This window comes from Dama dama, chromosome 19 (assembly GCF_033118175.1).
Source record: "Dama dama isolate Ldn47 chromosome 19, ASM3311817v1, whole genome shotgun sequence".
Taxonomy (NCBI): domain Eukaryota; kingdom Metazoa; phylum Chordata; class Mammalia; order Artiodactyla; family Cervidae; genus Dama; species Dama dama.
The window spans coordinates 28,511,683-28,528,219 of NC_083699.1; the positions used below are offsets into that span (position 1 = coordinate 28,511,683).

The following is a 16,537-nucleotide window of genomic DNA, read 5'->3' on the forward strand; positions in this document are numbered from 1 at the left end:
CCAAAGAAAGGCAATGCCAAAGAATGTTCAAACTGCTGCACAATTGCACTCATCTCACACGTTAGAAAGGTAATGCTCAAAATTCTCCAAGCCAGGCAGGCTTCAGCAATACGTGAACCATGAACTTTCAGATGTTCAAGCTGGTTTTAGAAAAGGCAGAGGAACCAGAGATCAAATTGCCAATATCCGCTGGATCATCAAAAAAGCAAGAGTTCCAGAAAAACATCTATTTCTGCTTTATTGACTATGCCAAAGTCTTCGACTGTGTGCATCACAACAAATTGTGGAAAATTCTGAAGGAGATGAGAATACCAGACAACCTAAACTGCCTCTTGAGAAACCTGTATGCAGCTCAGGAAGCAACAGTTAGAACTGGACATGGAACAACAGACTGGTTCCAAATAGGAAAAGGAGTAGGTCAAGGCTGTATATTGTCACCCTGCTTATTTACCTTACATGCAGAGTACATCATGAGAAACGCTGGGCTGGAAGAAGCACAAGCCAGAATCAAGATTGCCTGGAGAAGGCGAGGGTGGGATGTTTCGAGAGAACAGCATCAAAACATGTATATTATCTATGGTGAAACAGACCACCAGCCCAGGTTGGATGCATGAGACAAGTGCTCGGGCCTGGTGCACTGGGAAGACCCAGAGGGATCGGGTAGAGAGGGAGGTGGGAGGGGGGATCGAGATGGGGAATACATGTAAATCCATGGTTGATTCATGTCAATGTATGACAAAACCCACTACAATATTGTAATTAGCCTCCAACTAATAAAAATAAAGAAAAAATAAAATAAATGTGCAAAGAGAAAAAAAAAAAAGATTGCCCGGAGAAATATCAATAACCTCAGATATGCAGATGACACCACCCTTATGGCAGAAAGTGAAGAGGAACTAAAAAGCCTCTTGATGAAATTGAAAGAGGAGAGTGAAAAGCTTGGCTTAAAGCTCAACATTCAGAAAACTAAGAGCATGATATCTGGTCCCATCACCTCATGGGAAATAGATGGGGAGACAGTGGAAACAGTGTCAAACTTTATTTTGTGGGCGCCAAAATCACTGCAGATGTTGATTGCAGCCATGAAATTAAAAGACGTTTACTCCTTGGAAGGAAAGTTATGACCAACCTAGATAGCATATTAAAAAGCAGAGGCATTACTTTGCCAACAAAGGTCCATCTGGTCAAGGCTATGGTTTTTCCAGTGGTCATGTATGGATGTGAGAGTTGGACTGTGCAGAAGGCTGGGCGCCGAAAAGTTGATGCTTTTGAACTATGGTGTTGGAGAAGACTCTTGAAAGTCCCTTGGACTGCAAGGAGATCCAACCAGTCCATCCTGAAGGAGATAAGTCCTGGGTGTTCATTGGAAGGACTGATGCTGAAGCTGAAACTCCAATACTTTGGCCACCTCATGCGAAGAGTTGACTCATTGGAAAAGACCCTGATGCTGGGAGGGATTGGGGGCAGGAGAAGAAGGGGGCAACAGAGGATGAGATGACTGGATGGCATCACCAACTCAATGGGCATGAGTTTGAGTAAACTCCAGGAGTTCGTGATGGACAGGGAGGCGTGGCATGCTGCGATTCATGGGGTCGCAAAGAGTTGGACATGACTGAGCGACTGAACTGAACTGCACTGACGCAATACTGTTGTTTACAGCATTGAAGTTTATTTCCATTACCAATCACATCCACAACTGAGTGTTGTTTTTGTTTTGGCTCAGCCTCTGCGTTCTTTCTGGAGCTATTTCTCACTCTTCTCCAGTAGCATACTGGGCACCTACCGACCTGGGGAGTTCATCTTTCAGTGTCATATCTTTTTGCCTTTTTATACTCTTCATGGGGTTCTCAAGGCAAGAATACTGAAGTGGTTTGCCATTCCCTTCTCCAGTGGACTACATTTTGTCAGAACTCTCCACCATGACCCATCCACCTTGGTTTACCCTACACCACATGGCTCAGAGTTTCACTGAGTTATACAAGGCTGTGATCCAAGGGATCAGTTTGGTTAGTTTTCTGTAATTGTGTATCTGGGTCTTGCTCTGATGGGTGGGGACATACTCAGCAAATCTTAATCCAATTTTATGTTGATGGGTGGGGCTGTGTTCCCTCCCTGTAGTTAGATCTGAGGCCAAACTATGGTAGAGATAATGGTTACCTCTTTCAAAAAGACTTATGCCAGGTCTGTTGTATTCAGTGCCCCTGATCCCACATCAGGCCACTGGCAACCCATGCCTCAGCTGGAGAATGCTGGACACTCACAAGCAAGTCTGGCTCAGTCTTTTGTGGGATCATGTTCCTTTTCCCTCGGTCCTGTATGCACAAGGTTTTGTCTGTGCCTTCCAACAGTTTATTTCCCCAGTCCTATGGAAGTTCTGTAATAAAATCCCACTGGCCTTTGAAGTCAAATTTCCTGTGGGTTCTCAGTCCCTTAGCTGGATCCCCAGCTTGGGAAATCTGATGTGGGCCCTAGAACTTTTGCAACAGTGGGAGAACTGTGATTTTAGAGCCCAGAAAATAAAGTCTGTCTCTGCTTCTATATTTTCCCCTTCTATTTGCCATGAAGTGATGGGACCAGATTCCATGATCTTAGTTTTTTAATGTTGAGTCTTAAACCAGCGTTTTCACCCTCCTCTTTCACTTTTATCAAGAAACTCTTTAGTTCTTCTTCACTTTCTGCCATAAGGGTGGTGTCATCTGCATATCTGAGGTTATTGATATTTCTCCCGGCAATCTTGATTCCAGCTTGTGCTTCATCCAATCCAACATTTCACATGAAGTACTCTGCATATAAATTAAATAAACAAGGTGACAATATACGGCCTTGACATACTCCTTTCCCAGTTTTGAAACAGTCTGTTGTTCCATGTCTGATTCTAACTGTTGCTTCATGACCTGCATACAGGTTTCTCAGGGAGCAGATTAGGTTGTCTGATATTTACATCTCTTGAAGAATTTTCCACAGTTTGTTGTAATCCTCATAGTCAAAGGCTTTAGCATAGTTAGTGAATCAGATATTTTTCTGGATTTCCCTTGCTTTTTCTATGATCTAATGTGAAGTGAAAGTTGCTCTGCTCAATCATGTCTGCCTCTGTGATCCCATGGACTATACAGTCTATGGAATTCTCCAGGGGATTCTCCCTTTTCCAGGGGATCTTCCCTACCCAGAGATTGAACCCAGATGTCCTGCATTGCAGGCAGATTATTTACTAGCTGAGCCACCAGGGAAGCTCTATGATCCAATGGATGTTTGCAATTTGATCTCTGGTTTCTCTGCTTTTCCTAAATCCAGATTGAACATCTGGAAGTTCTCAGTTCACTTGTTACTGAAGCCTAACTGGAAGCATTTTGAGCATTAACTTGCCAATATGTGAAACAAGGGCAATTGTGTGGTAGTTTGAACATTCTTTGGCATTTCCCTTTGGGATTGGAATGAAAACTGACCTTTTCAGTCCTGTGGCCAGTGTCGAGAAATGTCTATTTATGTCTTCTGCCCATTTTCAGCTGAGTTCTTTTCTTTTGTTGTTGAGTTGTATGAACTGTTTGTATACTTGTAAATTAAACCCTTTTCAGTCTTATCATTTGCAAATATAGTCTGTAGGATGGGCTTCTGTCAGGGAGTGTTTGATGGGAGGATTCCTACGTGCCATCTCTCATGAGCCCTTTGTCCCTCTTCAAGCGGAACAGCACGCTGCTCCCAGAGACTGAGGTCATTGTGTGAGGCAGGCTTGGGTCTCCTTTAGTAAACATTCTCTTTTTGACAAAATTGCTTAGTCTTGCTCCCCTTTCTTGAGATATGGATTGTCTCCTGACCTTGTGACTAACCTTACCCCTTGTTCCCTTGGTAACGGTTGCTGTACATTTGGTTTTCTGATCTCTATCATTCCCAAAAGAAGTTTCTTGTACCACAGCCTATATATACTCATAGAAAAATCATTAAAGTACCTTTGCTCCATCAGAGCTTAGGTCCCCATGTCTTTTTTGTTTCTCTCTTTCTCTCTCTCTTTTTTTTTCTGGCTGTTTCTCTGGAGCGTGGAGACCCGTCATGCTCACTTTCCTGCCCGGGCTTCTAAGACCCTCTTCAGAAGGCACTTTATGCCTTCACCCCCTCGAGAGGGCACCTGGTGCCTTCATGAGCGATGCAAGTCCTGTGTCAAGGGCCTTATTGGTCCTCTGCATAAACCAGGGAATATTAGCCTCTTTCTCTCTTTTACTTTCTTATTGTCGACTTCCTACCACCAGGTTCCGGTCCATTAAAGGACCCCAGCAGGCTTCCCTTGCAGCTCAGTGGTAAAGAATCTGCCTCCTAATGCAGGAGTTATGGGTTCAATCCCTGGGTTGGGAAAATCTGCTGGAGAAGGAAACAGCAACCCACCTCAGTGTTCTTGCCTGGATAATCCTATGTACAGAGGAGACCGGCAGACTACAACCATGGGGTTAAAAAAGAGTCAGACAGGGCTTAGAAACTAAACAGTAATATCTCTCTGTAGAATTTCTTTTCATTTTGTTTATGGTTTTCCTGCTGTGCAAAAGTTTGTAACTTTGATAAAGTCCCATTTGTTTATTTTTATTGCTTTGGGGACTGACCTAAAAAATAACATTGGTAAGATTTAGGTAAGATTTACCTCAGACAATGTTTTGCCTATGTTCTCTTCTAGGAATCTTAGGAATTTCTAGGAGTGTTATGTTCAATCATTTTGAGTTTATTTTTGTGTATGGTGAGAGTGTATGTTTTAACTTTATTGATTTACATGTGGCTATCCAACTTTCCCAACACTACTTTCTGAAAAGATCATCTTTTCCCTATTGTATACCCCTGCCCTCATTTGTCAAAGATTAATTGACCATAGGGGTGTGGGTTTATTTCTGGGCTCTCTATTCTGTTTCATTGACCCATATGTCTGTTCTTGCACCACTCTTTTGATTATGGTAGCTTTGTAGTATTGTCTGAAGTCTGGAAGGGTTATGCCTCTTGTTTTGTTTTGTTTTTTTCCCAGCATTGTGTTGGAAATTCTGTTTTTTTATGTTTCCATATAATTTTTTTCATTTATTTTTATTAGTTGGAGGCTAATTACTTTACAATATTGTAGTGGTTTTTGCCATACATTGACATGAATCAGCCATGGATTTACATGTGTTCCCCATCCTGATCCCCCCTCCCACCTACCCCCCCCCCCCCCCCCCCCGCATCCAGCTCTGTGAAAACTGTCATGGGTAATTTGACAGGGATCATGTTAAATCTGTATGGGCTTCCCTTGTGGCTCAGATGGTAAAAAATCTGCTTGCAATAAAGGAGGCCTGAGTTTGATCCCTGGATCAGGAAAATCCCCTGAAGAAGGGAATGGCAACCCACTCCAGTATTCTTGCCTGGAGAATTCCATGGACAGAGGAGTCCACTGGACTACAATCCATGGAGATGTAAAGAGTTCGACAGACACACACACATATTAAGCCTATAGATTGCTTTGGGTAGTATGGTCACTTTAACAACATTGCAATATTATTTCTTCTAATCCTGGGGTATATTTCCATTTCTTTGAATCATCTTAAATTTCCTTTGTAAATGTTTTATAGTTCTCTGCATAGACGTCTTTCGCCTCCTTGTGAGGTTTATTGTTTATTTTTTTGACTTTTTTTTTTTTTTTTACATTTCCTTTCTGATATTTCATTGTTACTGTAAAGAAATGAATTGATTTCTATATGTTAATCTTTTATCCTGCTACCTTGTTGAATTTGCTGATCAGTTCTACTAGTTTTTGCATGGAGACTTTAAGGTTTTCTATATATCATATCATATCATCTACTTATAGTGATGATTTCACCTCTTCCCTTCCAATTTGGGCATATTTATTTATTCATTTTTCTGACTGTTGTAGCTGTCTTTCAATACTACTTTGATAGAAGAAGTGAGATTGGGCCTTCTTGTCTCATTCCAGATTTTAGTGAGAATCTGGAATCTTCATCATTTAGTATTATATTGGCTGTGGGTTTGTCATAAGTAGCTTTTACTATCTTGAGATGCATTCCCTCCATATCCACTTTGTTAAGAGCTTTTGTCATGAATGGATATTGAATTTTTTCAAAGGCTTTTTCAGCATGTATTGAGGTGAGCATGTGATTTTTGTTTATGTAATGTATCACACTGATTTATTTGTGGATGTTTAATCCTCCTATGAATGTGGAATGTATCCTACTTGGTTTTTGTATATGATCTTTTTTATGTGTTCTTGGATTCAGTTTGCTAATATTTTGTTGAGAATTTTTACATCTATATTTATCAAAGATATTGGCCTGTAATTTTATTTTTTGGTGATGTCTTTGGTTTTGGTATCCTTGGGAGTGTTCCTTCCTCTTCAATATTTTGGAAGAGTTGGAGAAGGATTAGTATAAGTTCTTCTTTGAATGTTTGGCAGAATTTGCCTGTAAAGTCATCTGGTTTTGGACTTTTATTTATAGGGAATTTTTTTTTTTAATTTTTTTTTTATAATTGAAGGGTATTTGCTTTACAGAGTTGTGTTGGTTTCTGCCAAACCTCAACATGAATCAGCCATAGATATAATACATATGTGCCCTCCCTCTTGAACCTCCCTCCCCATCCCAGCCCTCTCAGTTGTTACAGAATTCCTGTTTGAGTTCCCTGAGTCATACAACAAATTGCCAATGGGAGTTTTTAAATTACAGATTCTATTTGACTTTTAATAATCAATCTGTTCAAATCATGCATTCTTGATTCAATTTTGGTAAGCTGTGTATTTCTAGAAACTTGCCCATTTCTTCTAGCTTGTCAGATTTTTTATATATATATAAGTGTTCATAATATTTCCTTATTTTTTTTTTTTTTTATTTCTGAAGTATCAATTGTTATGTCTCCTGCATATCTTATTTTGTTTATCTGAATTCTCTCTCTTACCTTCTTGGTAAGCCTGGCCAGAGACTTGCCAATCTTGTTTATCCTTATAGATAACCAGCTCTTGGTTTTATTGAATTTTTTTCTATTTTTGATCTTAATTTATTTCCTCTCTGATCATTATTATTTCCTTCATTCTGGCAACTTGTGTTTTTGCTTATTCTTTTTCAAGTTATTTTAAGTGATAGGTTTGTTCATTTGAGATTTTTTCCTGTTTTTTTGAGGAAGACCGGTTTCACTATGAACTTCCCTCTAAGAACAGTTTTTGCTGCACACCATAGATTTTGTATGGCTGTGTTTTCATTGTCATATGTCTCAAAGTGTTTTAAATTTTCTCTTTGATTTCATCATTGACTTGATAGTTTTTTAGCATGATGTTTTTAGTCTCCATGTAATTGCTTTTTTCTCATTTCTTTTTCTGTGGTTGATTTCTAGTTTCATACCATTGTGATCAGAAAAGATGCTTGAGATAATTTGTATACTCTTAAATTTGTTGATGATTGTTTTGTACACTAGTAAGTGGTTAATCCTAGAGAATCTCCCATGCACACTTGAAAAGAATTTGTATTTTTCTTTTTTGGATGTAATGTCCTGAAAATATAATTAGGTCTAACTGTTCTATTGTTTCATTTAGAATCTGTTGCCTTACTGAATCTCTGTCTCTAAGATCTGTCCATTGATGTAAGTGAGGTGTTATGATCTCCCACTATTTACTGGGTTGCTTTCAGTTTATCCCTTTATGTTTATTAGTATTGTTTCATATATTTGGGTACTCATATTAGGTTTATATTAATCAGCATAAAATCCTCTTCTTGTATTGATTCTTTTATCATTATATAGTGTCCTTCTTTATCTTTCCTTATGGGCTTTGTTTTAAAGTCTATTTTGTCTGACATGAGTACTGAAACCCCTGATCTCATCTCATTTCTGTTTGAAACATCTTTTTCCATTTCATCATTTTTAATCTTTGTGTGTCCTTTGCCCTAAAGTGGATCTCTTGTAGCCAGCATTTTGTAGACTCTTGCTTTTTCTTTCTTTCTTTCTTTCTTTTTTATCCAATATGCTATTCTGTGTGTTTTGCTTGGAGCATTTAGTACATTAACATTTAAGGTAATTATTGATAGGTATGTATTTATTGCCATTTTGAGCTTTGTTTTTCCATTGACTTTACATTTCTTCTCTGTCCCTTTTTTCTTTTGTGTTTTAATGATTTTCTTTTGTATTATACTTATGTTCTTTTCTTTTTGGTTTTAGTGAATTTATTGTATATTTTTGATTTGTGGTTACCCTGTTTTTCGATTATGTTAATCCCTTGCTATATCTACTTGCCCTAGACTGTTAGTCATATAGTCTCAAACACATTCTAGGGAGGAAAATACCCTGCATTTTCTTACTCCCCCCCTCATATTTTATGATTTTGATGTCCTCTTTTATATCTTTATGTTCGTCCTTTTGCTGTTTATTGTGATTATCATTACTTTCACAGAAAATTTGATTTTTTTAATCTTTGTACTGACTTAAGTGATTTATTTTCCAACTGTAATTTTCTCTTCCCTGTAAATTCTTACTTATTTTATATTTAGAGAAAGACCTTTCAGTATTTCCTTTAGAATAGTTTTGCTTGTCTAAGAAATTCTTTATCTCTCTTCCTATTCTAAATGATAATCTTGCTGGTAGAGTTGCAGGTAGAGTTCCTAGGTTGCAGATTGTTCCCTCTCAGGATTTTGAGTGTATCTTGCCCACTCCATTCTGGCCTACAACATTTCTGAGGAGAAGTCACCTGATAGTCTTATGGGGGTTCCCTTGTAATAAACTCTTTTGTTTTTATCTTGTTGCCTTTAGAATACTCTCTTTAACTTTTCCAAACTTTAATTATAATATGTCTTGTTGTAGGTCTGTTTGGGACCTTCTCTGCTTCCTCGATATTTGTTTCCTTCTTTAGGTTTAGGAAGTGTTGTCATTATTTATTTAAATATATTTTTGATTTCTTTTTCTCTTTCTCTTCTGGAATCCCTATTAAGTATAGGTCAGCATGCTTTATATTATCTCATAGATCTTTCATATTGCTTTAATTTTCTTTTTATTAATTTGGCTTTCTATCTTCTGTCCTTATTGGGTGATTTCCATTATTCTATCTTTCAGGTCACTTGTTCGTTCTTCTGCATTATTCATTCTGCTATCCATTGCCTTCAGCTCAGCTTCTGTCTCTGCAAATGAATTTTCTAATTTTTCTTGGTTCCTATTATAGTTTCTAGTTCCTTTTTTTTTTCACAATAGTCTGAATTTCTCTTGATACACTTTCTTAATTCCTTCAGTATTCTCATTGTCTCCTTTTAGAAACCAGTGTATTAGACTGAAGAGGTCTATTTCATCATTTGTTCTCTCAGGGGAACTCTCTTGGTCTTTTAACTGGGAGTAGTGCTTTTGCTTATTCATTTTCCTTACATTTCTTCTACTCTGTGAGTTTAGGAGAAATAATTATCTACTATGGTTTTGGAGGGCTATTTATGTGTGGGGCTGTTCCTGTGTAGCTTGTTTGGGTTTAGTATATTTGATGCAAGGGCTGTTTTTAGTACAGTAGCCTGTCTTCTCTTTCCTCAGTGTGAGCTGGTTGTTATCCCCTTGATAGGAGTTAAGCAGATGCAGTGACCAGTGCCCAGTCCTGGGGTTCTCAATGGTGGCAGTTCAGGCACACCCCTGGGCATGCAGTGGGAGTGGGTATAGCTTGTGACCACTCCTGGAGTCTAGGAAGGAGACACTGGTGGCCTGTGACCACTCTTGGCATCCCCCTTTGGAGCCAACGAAGGCAGTGTCCTGCTCTCTGTAGGCACGGGGGGAAAGGCTACAATCTTACCTCATTCTCCCCATGCCCTCCAAACGATGGTGACTGGCCTATAAGGTGGTCCAGGTTTCCTCTTCGTATAGCCACCAGCCACAGTTTCACAGGATTCCCACTCCCTCAGTCTGTCTCAACACAGCCAACCTCAGTCCTTTCCCCAGGTCTGATCCCTGAAGCCCAAGTTCCAGCATCCATCCCCCTCCAGCACTGGCAGACGTGCATGTCAGGCTGGGGAGTGCGGGGCAGGGCACCATCTGGGCAGTGTTCCCTCTGCTCTGGCTGCCACCGACAGGCTCAGAAGCTCCCCTTCTGTCCCAGCCAACCTTCCTGATGGTGAAGGGCTTCTCTAGTGCAGGAACCTTTCCTCTTTCCCAGCTCTTTCCCAGGGGCACAGCTTGTGACCCAACTCCTTTGTTTTTTTTTTTTAATCTTTTTTCATACCTGGTTACACGGAGATTTCCTTGGTCCTTCAGTAGTCTGAAGTCTTCTTCCAATGTTCAGTAGATATTCTGTGAGGATCGTTCTACATATAGATGTATTTTTGATATATTTGTGGGAGAAGGTGAGCTTCATGTCCTATTACTCTGCCATCTTGATCACTCCCTAAGTCTTTTACCCTTTATAATACCCCTTTCCTTGTTCTTCAGAGGTTTGGGATGCCAGCCCATGGAAAGAAAAATTAGCTACAGATTCAGAGGCACTGCAAAATAAAATTGGGAACCCTTATGAAAGTGTATAAGGGGAGAAGTGTGATACAGTAGCAGGGTGGGGATGCATGAGTTGGGGGAAATGATAAGAAATAATGTCTATGAGAATAAAATCATTAGCAAAGCTGTTTAAGTATGTTGTGCATGCCTGGAGCAAATGAGTTGGTACTAATTTGTATTTAGTTTATGTGCTCTGATAATACCAAGAGTAACTTGTGTTTATATAATGACTTAAACATGTAGAAAGTAAAATGACCATTTCCCCAAAGAAGCTGTAGAACATCAATATTAAATAATCTGTTCATGTCCACATTGATGGTAATTAAATAAACCAGGCTCTTATATTTTCTTTATACCAAGCCCTGGTCTTCAGATGCCATATATTATGTGAAACTTCAGGCTAATTGTATCTATCCTGACAGAACTCTCTAGCTCCCAGTTCATTTTGTTTGGTCAAAAGGATTATTAGACCCGAACTGTTAAGAACCTCAATTAGTTCTCTGGCATTCACTGTGCCTTAAATGAAGTTTTTTTTTGTTTTTTTTTTTTTTTTTTTTTTTTATAGTCTTAGTTTGAGGGGTAGTTATCAGTAGAATTTAAATTCTATTTAGTTTAATTTAACCTATATTTACCCTAAAATAACTTTTTAATTTTTGTTCCCTTTTATGCAACTATTATTGATATTTAGTAAGAAAGTAAAAGAAATAGCACTTGTTGATGTTCATCATGCACTAAATATCTTTCTGAATGATTTTGTAGACATAATTCAATATAATACTGTATCTCAAATAAGACATTATCTTCAGTTCAGTTCAGTTCAGTCACTCAGTCATGTCCGACTCTCTGCGACCCCATGAATCGCAGCACGACAGGCCTCCCTGTCCATCACCAACTCCTGGAGTTTACAATTCAATATATACTCAACAAGATTTTTAATAAATGACTGCCATATATCAGGTATTGTGCTAAGGTACAGAGATACAAAGAGAGAAAACATATTTGCTGTTTGTGTGGGGTTCTTTTCAGTCAAGGAAAAGAGAGACAATGAAGATAAAGCTAAAATATTGCAGATGCTATGATCACAATATATAATTCATACATTCATTCATTGTGGTTTGTCAGGCACAGTTTTAAGTGCTGGGAAATGACACCTAATGACAGTGAATGAAACAGAGAAAGATCTCTTCCCACACAGAGCTGGCATTCTGGTATTCATCCTAAGGATCACAAAAGACAATCATTTGGGATCATAGAAATGGCTATTAGGAATCTTTGGAACATCAGTTATATATCAAAATGATTGAGTGAACCTCTGGGAGTAAAGCTACTTTTCAATCTGTAACCTCATATCCTTGAAGTAATGCACAGGGTAAGCCGTGGTGGCAGGTTTCCACTATCAGGGTCCTTTCTGAAACCAACCAGTTCCTAAAGCTGTCAATTTTCTCTACCTGCACCATCGTGAAAGATAAATTCATTTAAGGCCAAATAAGGTAGAATGGTACAATTTGTCTCACTTGATTCAGTGGTAATGTCTTCAATTCTTTGGTGTATGTTAGATCAGAAGAGATTTTTCTTTCTTAAATGGAAGACTCTTAAGGATGTGAAACTAGTTTTCTCTGTTGTTCAGTCTTTCAATTCTAGTATAATCCAAATGTGCCTTTATCCTTTTTCTTTCCTTGTGCAAAAAGATATCACCTATAGGTTTTCCATGTTAATATTATGATAATTTAATAATTTAAGAGAAACCATATCTTCATAAATTGTCATTATTAATATTGTCTCTTAAGAGGCTGGATATTCTCAATAAGCAAAAATATCTGCTTGCATCCTCAAGTTTTGTTTTGAAATCAGGCAAGATTACTAGTTAATGTGGAACACACATTGAAAATATCAAATGCCCAAACCCTGTGAACTCCTATAACTGATTTTATTCATATTGTTAATTTCACTGAACAGAGAGCTACAGAGAAAGCTCTTTTGTTGTAACCTTTATAAAAATCACTTATTTCTTTACATAGTTGTCATTTTTTATTATATTTTTTATTAGATGTTTGTCTAAAAGTATTGAGTCTACTTTATTTAGTCAGTAAACAATTACTGAGTGTCAGAACTATGCTGGGTTATAATGAAATTGACATATAAAATCATTCACATCAAATGAAGGTGAGAGGAAATAAAGATCACTATGTTAAAGGTTAGTATTAATAATTCTGTGACAGACATATTTTATACTACAGTTATGATTCTAATCTACTTTTCATTTTCTTAGCACATAACCTCTCTACAGTGCTTCTTAAACATTAAGATATAAGGAATAGTCTGAGTAGCATGTTGAAATTGTGATTCCTGGGCCCTAGAGAAATTCAGAAGGTCTAGGAATCTGCATTTTCACAAAACCCAGGTTCTTTAGAAGCTGGTGATCCTTACCTTAGACTTCACTTGGAGAAAGAGTCCCATTGTGGCCTTTCCTTTTGCAGAGGCTTTCCCAGGCGAAGATTCCATGAGGTCTCTTTTCAGTCTTCCACCTACTTATCTTAATGCCATGCTGTCAGGATTGTCAGTTGAGATTTACCAGGTTCATTTCAGTATGTTGACTTGTAACCCTCTGTAGCGCAGTGCTGCCCTTGTTGGAGTCAGCTGTAGTTAGGCTGAGAAGCGGTGAGGCAATAGTCAATGGTGTCAAAGTCTGCCTCTAATGGTGGGGCTATCTGGAAGATGATGGAAGGCCCCCCATGGCATGATAAGAGAATGCTTTTTAAAGAAGTTTAAGCACCAGCTAGGAACTGCTTACCTGTTGGGGAGTACTTTACAAGTATTATTTAACTCTCATGAAAAAAATCTATAAAGCAAGTACTACTATATGTTCATTTCCCATGAGGACATTGAGGCAAAATAACCCAGCATCACAAAGCTATTATACTATGTGGTAGAGCAGGGATTTGAACTCAAGTGGTCTGATTCTAGGATTTGGTAGCATAATTACTAAATGCCTTTCCCTTAGTCAAAGGAACATCCTTTGATCCTTTTGCTACCACGATTCATATCAGAATGACTTCCAGTAAGTTACACAAACAGATAGAAAAACAAACAAACAAAAATCATCTCAAAAGGAAAACAATACAAACATTACATAGGATAGATTTTAGTGTATTTTCAGATCAAAGGTGTATTTCAGCTTCAAATTACAGGAATACTCTAGTAAAGCAAAAAGACCCCAGTAGACACACAACAACGTAGGGTAACATATTTCATATTCTCAGAAGAGGAGACAATTCCTTTTACAATTTTTTTTCCCCTTGAAACACAGGATATTCCATTAAGAGCATGAATTTTTGAGTCAGAAAGATCAGGCTTCTAATTCTTACCTGTCACTTACTTGCTTGATGATCTATGGCACTTTGCTTACCGTAACTCTCAGCTTCTATGGAATGAACATGCCAATACAAGGATTGGTGAATATTAAATGAGATAATTGTGTGAAGTGTTTTGTGTCAAATGGCTTGACAGTGTCGAGAAGGTTGCATTCTTTCAACAATCAGTTTTTATTTACTGGTGGTATTATTATCAGCAGTGGGTTTCCTTGGTGGCTCAGATGGTAAAGAATTTGCTCACAATGCAGGAGACCTGGGTTTGATCCCTAGGTTGGGAAAATTCCCTGGAGAAGGAAATGGCAACCCACTTCAATACTCTTGCCTGGAGAATCCTATGGGCAGAGAAGCCTGGTGGGCTACAGTTCATGGGTTTCCCAAAGAGGCAGATATGACTGAGTGATTAACACACGGTAGTAATAAATTTAATACTCTTAGTAGAATGTATTAGAATATTTTTGGTGGAAAGATTTTAAAAGTTGAATTGATGGCGAATCTTCCTTTTGACATCATGATTATAAAATGTTTATATTGTGCCTTTGAGATGCTCTGATCTCTGATTGGCCTACTTATCTTTACCAGGTGACCAAACCAACACCCCTCAACTGCTAGCCCTGGCCTCACGCCTGCGGGAGAGTGCTGAATTCTTTCAGTCAGATGAGATGCGTCCTGCTAATGACCCCAAGGAAAGAGCTCCCATCCGTGTGCGGATGCTGAATGACATTCTCCAGGATATGGAGAAGAGCTTCCTAGTGCAGCATGCACCCCCAGGGTTTTACAGGTAGGAAGTTTGCTCAAATTTGGTATTTTCATGCCTCTTAATGAAATATTTGTGTTTAACTTTCAGAATATGATATGTACCTTCTGTGAACATAAGACTGTTTTTTTGTTTGTTTGTTTGTCTTTAATGTGAAGTAGTTATTTTATCTACAATTTGAGGCTCATTCTCCGCTCAAAGCAAAGTTCAACTGCATATACGGTGAATAAAGAAAACTTTAGTTTTCTTTATATCTGTAGATATTGATATTATTTGTAGATATGGATATTATCTATATCTATGATACTACTAGTTGGGCTTCCCAGATGATGCTAGTGATAAAGAACCTGCCTGCCAATGCAGGAGACATAAGAGACAAGGGTTTGATCCCTAGGTTGGGAAGATTCGCTGGAGAGAGAATGGCAACACACTCCAGTATTCTTGCCTGGAGAATTCCATGGACAGAGGAGCCTGGCGAGCTATAGTCCATGGGGTTGCAAAGAGTCGGACATGATTGAAGTGACTTAAAAGAGCATAGCACATGATACTAGTTAGCGGTATCATCTAGAAAATGACTAAGAATTTTTACATTAAATTCAATATGAATCAAATGAAGTATAGCTACTGAAAAACTAAATGTATTGTAGGTTGCATTGGGAGAAGTACTGAATCAGGAGATAGGCCTATGTTTTTATCCTAGTAAGTCCATGTTTACAACTTTGTGTTTAATTCTAGAAACTATTTACATTTTAAGAGGGAATGAAATATGTTTAATAACCAACTCAATAGACATGAATTTGTGCAAAGTCCCAGAGATAGTGGAGGACAAAGGAGCTTGGCGTACTACAGTCCATGGGGCTGCAAAGAGTTGGACATGACTTAGTGACTGAAAAACAACAGCAAAATTTTCAGGGGGAGAGGAATTTATAGGAATGTTGCAAAAACCAGGTTATGGGACATATTTGGTTAAATCACCACAACAGAATGATTTCTGAAAATACTTTCACAATTTTAACAAATACTTTAATAAAACATTGTCATATTCAATTTAATCTCTTAGAGGATCACACAAGCACATACTTGTTTTTCTGGTTCTCAGAAATAGTAGAAATGAAACAAAGAGGGCAAGTAGAGTTTCCAAAAATAAAGCATTTTAATTTTTTTAAATTGGTAATATTCATTGACTACTTAATATGTCTTAGATACTATGTTAAACCCATTCCATGCATTAATTAATTTAATCCTGGCTAAACGGTCAATTCATCAGATATTCTTAGGGTCTCCATTTTACAGATGAGGAAACTGGGCTCAAGAATGCTAAATGACTTGCCAAAATAGTAAAGCAGACTTCAGAGAATATCCTGTCTCTCACTTTACTAATAAAATGTTTGTTTTTTTTAATTTTACTTTATGTTGGAGAATAGTTGATTAACAGAGTGTTCATTTCAGGTGTACATCAAATTGATTCAATCATATTTCAGTCACATCTTTTCCAAACTCTTTCGTACTTAGGTTGTTAGAGAGTATTGAGCACTGTGACCTAGGTTATGCAGTTTGTTTAGTAAATAAGTCAGTTTGTATCATTTTTTTAGATTCCACATTTAAGTGACATCATAGATATATGTCTTTGTCTGACATTTAAGTGAGTATGATAATCTCCAGGTACATCCATGTTGCTACAAATGGCATTATTTCAGTCTTTTTAATGGCTGAGAACTATTCCATTGTACATATGGACCACATCTTCTTTTTCTATTACTCTGTCAATGGACAAATGTGGTGGCTTCCATGTCTTGGCTATTGTAAACAACACTGCAATGAACATGGGGTGTGTGTATCCATTCAAATCATGGTTTCTTCCAGATATATATGTTCAGGAGTGGGACTGCTGTATCATACGCTGGATCTATTTTTAGTTTCTTAAGGAACCTTCATATGGTTCTCTATAGTGTCTGAACCA

The 16,537-nt window shown here is 38.0% G+C and overlaps 1 protein-coding gene across 9 annotated transcripts in view; it reads left to right on the forward strand.

The window, feature by feature from the left end:
* The window catches only part of NAALADL2 (N-acetylated alpha-linked acidic dipeptidase like 2), a 1,498,179-nt gene that overhangs the window by 1,407,448 nt on the left and 74,194 nt on the right, over positions 1-16,537 (forward strand). For all 9 annotated transcript variants that reach the window (XM_061168361.1, XM_061168362.1, XM_061168363.1 and 6 more), the window contains one exon: positions 14,403-14,601. In XM_061168361.1, the coding sequence (XP_061024344.1) occupies positions 14,403-14,601 (199 nt within the window). The remainder of the gene's footprint in view (positions 1-14,402; positions 14,602-16,537) is intronic.